The sequence below is a fragment of the Gavia stellata genome, chromosome 5, assembly GCF_030936135.1.
Source record: "Gavia stellata isolate bGavSte3 chromosome 5, bGavSte3.hap2, whole genome shotgun sequence".
NCBI lineage: Eukaryota > Metazoa > Chordata > Aves > Gaviiformes > Gaviidae > Gavia > Gavia stellata.
Window position 1 is genome coordinate 1,890,065 of NC_082598.1, and position 9,422 is coordinate 1,899,486.

Here is a 9,422-nt window from a genome sequence, read left to right on the forward strand (position 1 = left end):
CCGACGTGGTCCCTGGGTGGATGTGCCACCTGCATCCCAGCGTGGTCCCTGGGTGGATGTGCCACCTGCATCCCGGCGTGGTCCCTGGGTGGATGTGCCACCTGCATCCCGGCGTGGTCCCTGGGTGGATGTGCCACCTGCATCCCAGCGTGGTCCCTGGGTGGATGTGCCACCTGCATCCCGACGTGGTCCCTGGGCGGATGTGCCGTCTGCATCCCGGCATGGTCCCTGGGCGGATGTGCCACCTGCATCCTGGCATGGTCCCTGGGTGGATGTGCCACCTGCATCCTGGCGTGGTCCCTGGGCGGATGTGCCACCTGCATCCCAGCGTGGTCCCTGGGTGGATGTGCCACCTGCATCCCGGCGTGGTCCCTGGGCGGATGTGCCGTCTGCATCCCAGCGTGGTCCCTGGGCGGATGTGCCATCTGCATCCCAGCGTGGTCCCTGGGCGGATGTCCCACCTGCATCCCGGCGCGGTCCCTGAGTGGGTGCCCACCCCAGGCAGCACAGGTGGCTGAGCCCCTGGGGATTCACCCCAGCTGAGCACTGGCTCAGCTCATCCCACTTGTAGGCTGGTGAGACTGCACAGAGCTGTGGGGAACAGGTGGGTGCCCCAGAGCATCAGAACGATGCTGAGCACCCACCCCAAGGGACCTCCCCTGCTGCAAATACCTCCGTCTCCCTGCTCCCGAGCAGGATACGGCCTCTGCGACCTGCAGGGACGAGCGTGGCCTCGGCCAGACCGTCCCCACCAGCAAACCCCCAACGTTGCAGGTTTTTTTGCAGATGAAATACGGAGGAGACATACAGGAGCCGACGGTCCCAGTGGCCTCCAAGGGTAACCGAAATGCCCCGCGCCGGCTCAAGGCTTCTGCTCGGGCGAGGAAGAGGAGGGCAGGAGCACAGGCGTCTCCGTACGGCACCGTCCCCACCTGCAGAGCGGTGGCAGGGTATGGCCCTCTCTAAGTATACGCCATTGAAATGTGCACATTTCCTAAAAGCAATATGGAACAGCTAAATATACTGCTCACAAATCTGTTTACACTAATAATGGCTGGGAGCCTGCCATCCATATGACTGCAAGGAACCATTGATTCAACATAAATTAACTGAAAATTACTTGCGAGAGGGAGAAACTCACAGCATTTTATATTTAATTTCATTTTTTTCCCTTGTCTTTCTTTTTTTCCCCCTACGGGGGAAGGGGGAAACGTGGAGACATCGGCACCTCCGCTACCGACAGCCAGGGCTGCGTTTGGCAGCGGCTCCGCTCTTCCCTCGCCGGCCCCTCTCCCCATCCGCAGCGATGGGCACCGGGATACCCGGCGAGCCGGGATTTTCCATCCCAGCGCCGGGGATTCGAGCTGCCGCCAGGGCTAAATGAACACAATATTTACCCGTTTTCCAAGAAATGGCAACGGAGACGGAAGGGTCCAAGTCATTATTTTGGCGCGGGCAGATTGCTAACTTGTTTAAATTTTTTAAAAAAGGGGGGAGAAAAAAAAAAAAAGAAAAAAACCCGCCAGAATTGGCAGCTCCTCGCGTATTAGTCGAAATGTTGCAGACTTGGCTCCCGCTCACCTCCGCAACATAATGTTAAATGGCATCAAGACAGTATATCAGTCATTTACATATGTTGCTTATAGACGCCAAACTTATTAACACAATAAAACTGCTGCTAAGAAGCTTTCCTGCCTATTTTTCTCCTGGAGAATGTCAGTGTTGGAAGCACCTAGCCGCCTCGTATGGAAACACCCGGGGTTGCCTTTCATATGGCACCCGGGAAAATAAATATATGAATCAGCCAGGGTCCCCCTCCGACCACTTCCAAAGCAAAGCGGGAGGCAGATTCATTGATTCAGAGCGTTGTGCATCGGAGGAGACCGCCAGCACCCAGCCCACCCAGCAGCACCCTGCGAGCCCCGGCACCCGCCCCGAGGCACGCCGCCTCCCGGGACAGGCAGCCAGGTGGGATGGGATGGCTTCACCCCGGGACTGGCTTTAAACGCCCCACCACTCCAAGGTGTCCGCAATTCCCTGCCCTCGCAGCCGGCGTCTGGAAACGCTAGAAGGGGGACCCTGGCTGATTCATGTATTTGTTTTCCCGGGTGCCGTATGAAAAGCAACCCGGGGTGTTTCCATACGAGGCGGCTAGGTGCTTCCAACACTGATGCTCTCCGTGCGGGAAAGGAGGCAGGAAAGCTTCTTAGCAGCAGTTTTATTGTGTTAATAAGTTTGGCGTCTATAAGCAACATATGTAAGCGGCTGATACACTGTCTTGATGCCATTTAACGGTATGTTGCGGAGGTGAGGGGGAGCCAAGCGTGCCCATCTCCCCTAATATAACGCTGCGCGGTCCCCGTGGGGTTTTGGGGGGACTCTCCCAGCACCCACACGGGGACGGTTCCTCTCCCTGCTGAGGCACCGAAGCTGCTGCACCTTTCCCCACCCCTGCGATGGTGCAATCTCGCAGGGGATCTTGCTTTCTTAGCTGCTGGAGCAAAGCCGGCAGGAGCTCGGGGGGGGGGGCGTCCGACGTTGGGGTCACGCTCCAGTGCCATCCGAGGGAGCACCCAAACCCTCCCCGGGGCCGGAGGCGTAATTTCCTGTGTCGAAATTTCCGGAGCTGTCCTATAAAGACATTTTTACTGCAACGATGACCCTGCCATGCATGGAAAAACATTTCTAAAGGCACATCCTATAGCCCTGGAGGGAGGTACGTGATGGGACATTAGCTGGGAGACCAATCTTCATCCCCAAAACCAGTGGGGAGGGCTGGCTGAACCCGAACACCGCAGCTGAGCTCTTCTTCGTGCTGTCAGTGCTATAAACCCCCCAAAACATCCCCAGGAATCACAGCGCTAAAGCACGTCGCTCCTGGCCATGGCATGCTGAGGAGTTTTAAAGCCTGGGATCAGGGATGAGGGAGAGGTTCGCTCCAGGGCGGGACATGGCAGAACCACAGACCCACCGCTGCTGCCACCCCAGGGACCAGGGTGACAAACCAGGGTCAGTGGTTTGGGTTTGCTCCCAGTGGTTGGGGGGCTGGATTGCACCCCTTGCTACAGAGAAGGGCTCGGGGACTGCTGGGACCCCTACAGCTCTGCTCCCTGATGCCGTACCCGCTGTCACCCAAGCAGGTCCCCAAGGAGGACCGCATCCCCTTCCTGCATGGCAGGGGATGGCGCCCATGGAGCCGTGCCCAAAAAACTGTGTGTTTCAGTGCTGCTGCCCTCCGTGGGCCCCAGCGTCGGTGAACCAGCTCACTGCTCCACTCAACCCGTGGGCAAACAGGGGACGTGGGGTCCCCAAGGCCAGGCACAAGGTCAGGGGGAAGGTCCCCAAGTGCCCAACCTCTGCACATCACTTTCAACTAATGACTTTCCCTAAAACTGGGGTCCCGTGGGACCACCTTGCCGAGCAGAAATGTCCGGAGCAATCTCTGTCCTGGGTGCGAGTGCAGCCTCAGTGCTGGGACAGGAATTGCCGCCAATGTCCAAGGGTGCCGCAGCTTTCTGAAAGGCTTTATCAGGGCTGCAGGCACCTGCACCATCATCTCGAGACGTTTCAAGGCTTGGAGATGGTCCTTTCAGGAGCTGGGGGTTTCAATGTCTACAAGGAGCTGGGTGCAAAATCCTGTTCGCTTCGCAGGCGCAAAACTCCCCTTCGTGACACGTGGCTGCAACCACCGAAGCCACAGCTGTGTCCATGCCTTCAAGATTGCCCACCTCTGAGTATGTTGGAAGCCCACCAGGACCCGTCACACCAGAGCCCACGTCTGTGCAGGGTGTCTGTACCAACCTAGCAGTCAGGCCATGGTGGAGAGGCGAGGATGGATGCAGCCCCCATGGAAAAGCCAGTGTGACCATCGTGTAGGTGGGTGGGAACCCAGCCACATCTTCCCTTGCTGGCCTGACCTCTCCCAGCCCTTAGCTATGTGATCTGGGTGGCTTCCCGTTCCCGGGCTCGGTGGTGGGATCCTCTCTCAATATCAGCCTGATTCCTTAGACTAAAGCTATCTCCCATCCATCCATGCCAATGCATGTGTCTACCACCATCCCCACCATTCCCATGGCATCTTCATCCATCCATCCATCCATCCATCCATCCATCCATCCATTCATCCACCCACCAACGATGGACCAGTTGACAAAACCACCTTAAAAAAGGGAGACTGAGGGAGGTGAGATGAATAACTTGTTGAAGCCCGCGGGGTTGTACAGGGATGGCTTCTTCCAATCCAGAATATCCCTGAACCAAGAGAAAAAAAAAAATAAAAGTCAAAGAAGCAGAAAAAGGGGAGCAACCCAGGACAGGCAGCTCCGGACCTCCTCATCCCCCCCAACCCAAAATACAGCCCCATTCCTCCCTTCTTCACTTCGGGGCCACACTTGAAGGATGGTGAGAAGAAATCCGGGCAGGGCGAGGAGCTGTGCCCATGGGACGAGCAGGTGGGAGAGGTTAGGAGGAAATGATCCAGCACTTTGAAGTCTGGTCAACTTTTAACATCCCGGCAAGCTGCGCCCGTGGCCACGCTCCGGGGCCCGGGGCCTGATTTTCCACATTCTGCCCTTTGATGCTGGAGGCCGATGTGTTACAGATTAACGAGACGGGGGACACGGACTGCACCTGCCGGCAGTGTGCCGGATCCGGCCCCAGCCCCGGCAAAGCCTGCCTGCTCCTGCCGGGGCTGCTGCGGAGGGAGGGAGGGAGGGAGAAGGGGTGCAGGCAGGGATTTGAGTCCAGGCAGGCGAGCGGTGGCCAGGGCTGGGGGATGCGGATGGATGGGGATGGCCCCGCTGCCCGCCCGCCCATCCCCAAGCACCCCCGGAGCTGACCCTCTACCCCCAACCCCAAGGCCGTTTTTTGGTGCCTGTCCTGTCCCCCTCTCCCTCTCCTTCATTCCTCTTTCGTTCGCTCCTTGGAAAATCTTCACTGTTGTATTTTAACAAGCAGCAGACCCCCCCCTTTCCCCCAGCAGCACCCCCTAATCCCGGTGCAGCACCCCCCTTCCCAGTCCTGCCTGCCCACCGCCGCTGCCGGCCACGTCCCTCCGCTGCGCTGGCACGCTCTGCAGCTCTTTCGTTAAAACAGAAAATGTCTTTCTCCTCCACCCAGAGCTCCTCCTGGCCAGAAATCCAGCGGGAAGCTGCCTGCTCCCGGATCACCTCCTCCCGGAGATGCAGGGGCTAAAGTTTTCCTCTTCATAAGCTGGGGACATGGGGGGCCGGGAGCAAGGCACCCACCTGGGGGGGTCTGCGTTGTATTCCCGTGGGGGATAAAGATCCTGCCTGAGTTATCCTGGAGGTGGGAGCAGGCCTGGGAGCAGCGGGGGAGAAAAAGAAATGTAAAGATAAATTTGGGTTTCTCGCCCGGTTTCAACGCAGCGGCTTCCCACCTCCCTCCGGAGAATGGGGGAGCCTCGCCTGGACACCGAGCCGGGACTGGGAACCACCGGGGCGAATAGGAAAGAAAAAAAAAATCGGTTTAAAGGCTTATAATTTTCCGAGAGGGCGATTTATCCCCCAAACCAAAGCAGCTCCCCCCCCCCAAAAAAAAAAAAGGACGGGGCGCGGAGGGGAGATGCTGCCGGCGGGGATTCCCGCCGGGAGCAGGCCAGCGCCCGGCCGGCTTTTGCTTTTTCCCCCCGCCGAAGCTGCTGGAAGCCGGCGAGATCCGCACGAAACGAAATCCCGGCCCCGCGCAGCGCTCCGCGGCCCGCGGCTCTGCCCCCGCCCCGCTGCGGGGGGCGGCTGCGGGGGGAGCGGGGCCGAGGGGCCGCACCCCCGCCTCGCCGGCCCGGGCGGCAACGAAAACAGCGAGAAAAAAAAGAAATGAAATGAAATGAAATTGAATTGAATTAAATGGCGTTCAATTGATTTCAATTAAACTGCAGAAATGGCCCGGAGCCGGGCACAGCTCCCGCGTCCGAGCTGAGCGCTGTCCCCGCATCCCCTTTCCCTTCCTTTCCCTTCCTTTCCCTTCCTTTCCCTTCCTTTCCCTTCCTTTCCCTTCCCTTTCCCTCCTTTCCCTTCCTTTTTTTTTTTTTTTTTTTTTTTTTTTTCTTTCCTTTCCCTTCCTTTCCTTCCTTTCCCTTCCTTTCCTTCCCTTCCCTTCCCTTCCCTTCCCTTCCTTCCCTTCCCTTCCCTTCCCTTCCTCCTTCCCTTCCCTTCCCTTCCCTTCCCTTCCCTTCCCTTCCCTTCCCTTCCCTTCCTTCCCTTCCCTTCCCTTCCCTTCCCTTCCCTTCCCTTCCTTCCCTTCCCTTTTCCCCTTGCACTATCCCTTCCCTTTTCCCCTTCCCCTTCCCCATCCCTCCGCGGGTGCGCCCCGTTCCGCGCCCGGGTGCCCCCTCCCCCGGCCGGCTGTCCCAGCTCTGCTTCTTTATTTCCATTTTTTAACACAAATATATATTTCAAATGCAGATTATTTTTTTCCCCCCTCTCTTTGGGAAATCAAAATCACAATCCCAGCGCTTTGGCGAGGCGCTCGCTCCACGTTCAGGCTCTCATTTCTGCGCGGTTCCACGGATTTTTTTCTCCCCCCCCCCCCCCCCCCCCCCCCGCGCGCCTCTTCCCCGCAGCCCTCTTGCGGGGAGTGTGTCCGCGGAAAGCCCGCGGGCGCGCAGCAGCGCTCTCCTCTCCGCGGCGGGGGGGGGGAGGGATCCGGCGGGTGCCCGCGCGGAGTATTTCAATGCAGCCAAGTGGAAAATAGACTTTCAACCCCTTTTGTGCGGGAGGGGAGGGCTGGCCCCCGCCCCGCGGGCCGGCAAAACTCAGAGCAGAGCCAAACTGCGGAGTGAACTCGGGACCGGCCCGCGCAGGGGCTGCGCGCCCCGCGCACCCCCCCCGCGCCGGGGACAAACCAGCCCAAATGGCGAGTTATTGTTCGTTCCGTTGGATTTAGTATTTTTATTCTTTTTATATATTTTTATTCCCAGCGCAGGATCGGACCCGTGGGAAGCGCGGGCTTTTGGCCGGGGGAAGGTCCTGCTTCGGAGGGGGGGTGCGCGGAGGGGAGCGGAGGTTGCGCGGGGGCGGGGAGGCGCGGGGGAGGGCTTCACCCCCACTCCCCCCCCCTCCCCCCGCGGCGGGCAGCTCCCCGAGCCGCGGGGTCACAGCCCGCCGCTGCGGCCGTTCTTTTTCATTTAAAAAGGAAAAAAAAAAGAAGAAAAAAAGGAAGAAAGAGACTAAAAAGGAGGGGGCATTTTTAAGAAAGAATTATTTTTTTTTGTCTTATTATTTTTTTTTGAAGGAGAGGGGAAGAAAATCCGCCCCGCGGCCCCTCTGCCGCAACTTCGCGGCGCGGCCGCGGCTCCAGTCCAGTTCTTCGGGCGCTTCTCCGCCTCCCCCCCGGCCCGGCCCGGCCCCCCCCCGCCTGCCCCGGCCCCCCCCGGCCCGGCCCGGCCCGCGCAGGTGAGGCCGCCCCCTCCCCCGGGCCCCGCCAGGTACCGGCCGTATTTCTACCGGCTGCCCGGAGCTGGCGGTGTGCGTGGGCGCCCGCGGGTGGGCGGCGGGGCGTGCGCGTGTGTGTGCGCGTGTGTGCGCGCGTGTGTGCGCGCGTGTGTGTGTGTGTGTGTGCGCGCGCGCTGCCCAGGGGGAGGTTTCTTGCACACGCCACACGCACACACACACACACACACTGCGCGCACCCGGAGGAACAGCCCCGCTCCGGCCCCCCCCCTCCCCTCACAACCCATGTTCCAGCCGTCTGCGAAGCGCTGCTTCACCATCGAGTCCCTGGTGGGCAAGGACACCCACCTCAGCCCCGAGGAGCCCCCGCGCCCCGCCGCCCTCGGCTACCCCGGCCCCGCCGCCGACGCCGCCGCCTTCGCCCCCGGCTTCCAGGGCGCCGCCGCCGCCGCCGGCCGGGCCCTCTACGGCAGCGCCGAGCTCGTCTTCCCCGAGGCCGTGGGGGCACCCGGCGCTGCCCGTCGGGCCCCACCAGCTGGGGGGCTCGGCGCTGCCGCACCCCCCACTCCTTCTTCGGGGCCGCAGCACCGCGACCCGCTCAACTTCTACCCCTGGGTGCTGCGGAACCGCTTCTTCGGGCACCGCTTCCAAGGTGAGCCGCGGGCAGCCCCGACCGGCTCCCGGGCCTCCCGGGGCGCGGAGGGGGCGCGGAGAGGCGCGGAGCGAGGGCTGCCGCCGGCGCTGCCCGGCACCGGGCGGCCGCGCCCCCCCCCCTCGCTCCCCGCAGCGGGGGCCCGTTAAACCGGGGAGGCCGAGGGGGACCCGGAGGCGAGACCTGTTGCCTGCGGTGCCATGCGCGCACAGCCCGGGCTGCGGGCGTTTGCACGCCGGTGCTGAGCGCCTTTGCGCTCCCGGTGCTCGGTCCCTTCGCACTCCCCGGTGCTCGGTCCCCTTTGCACTCCCGGTGCTGAGTGCATTTGCACTCCCGGTGCTCGGTCCCTTCGCACTCCCGGTGCTCGGTCCCTTTGCACTCCCCGGTGCTGAGTGCATTTGCACTCCCCGGTGCTCGGTCCCTTCGCACTCCCGGTGCTGAGTGCATTTGCACTCCCGGTGCTCGGTCCCTTTGCACACACCCGGTGCTCGGTCCCTTTGCACTCCCCGGTGCTGAGTGCATTTGCATTCCCGGTGCTCGGTCCCTTTGCACACCCGGTGCTCGGTCCCTTTGCACACCCGGTGCTCGGTCCCTTTGCGCTCCCGGTGCTCGGTCCCTTCGCACACCGGTGCTGAGTGCATTTGCACTCCCGGTGCTCGGTCCCTTCGCACTCACCGGTGCTGAGTGCATTTGCACTCCCGGTGCTCGGTCCCTTTGCACTCCCGGTGCTGAGTGCATTTGCACTCCCGGTGCTCGGTCCCTTTGCGCTCCCGGTGCTGAGTGCATTTGCACTCCCGGTGCTCGGTCCCTTTGCACTCCCGGTGCTCGGTCCCTTTGCACTCCCGGTGCTCGGTACCTTTGCACTCCCGGTGCTCGTCCCTTCGCACACCCGGTGCTCGGTCCCTTTGCACTCCCGCTGCTCAGCGCCTTCGCACACGGGTGGCAGGAGTGCGTTTACGCAGCGGTGCTCCGCGCGTGTGCGCACCCCGGGGCTGAGGACACTTCCACAGCCGGTGCCGGTGCGCTCCCCGCAGCCGCGGGCCCTGGAGCCGGCGTGCGGCTGCCCCGCGGCCCCGCTGCCGGTGCCGGGCCCGGGCAGAGCCCCCCGCCCGCGGGCGGGGAGCGGGGGGACCGGGGCAGCCCCCGCGCAGCTCGGCGGCGGCCGGAGCCGGGTCCCGGCCGGGCATCGCGGGGGTCCCGGGGAGGGGACCGGCGCTGCCGCCTCCCTGCGCGGCCCCGCGGCTGGCGGAGCCGGGAGTTTGGGTTTCTCCCTTCCCGGGAACGAAGGGAAAGGTTGCGGTGGAGCTGGGCTGCGCAGCGAGATTTTGTTCGATTTGACAGCTCTCCTCTCTCTCCTTCTA

General features: G+C 62.0%; 1 protein-coding gene across 1 annotated transcript in view; it reads left to right on the forward strand.

Moving 5' to 3' along the window:
• The first annotated feature begins 7,694 nt into the window (after nt 1-7,694).
• LOC132317056 (homeobox protein EMX1-like) overlaps nt 7,695-9,422 on the forward strand; it is a 3,690-nt gene continuing 1,962 nt past the window's right edge. Inside the window, 3 exon segments of the mRNA XM_059817850.1 lie at nt 7,695-7,910; nt 7,912-7,968; nt 7,971-8,061. Of these exon segments, the coding sequence (XP_059673833.1) occupies nt 7,695-7,910; nt 7,912-7,968; nt 7,971-8,061 (364 nt within the window).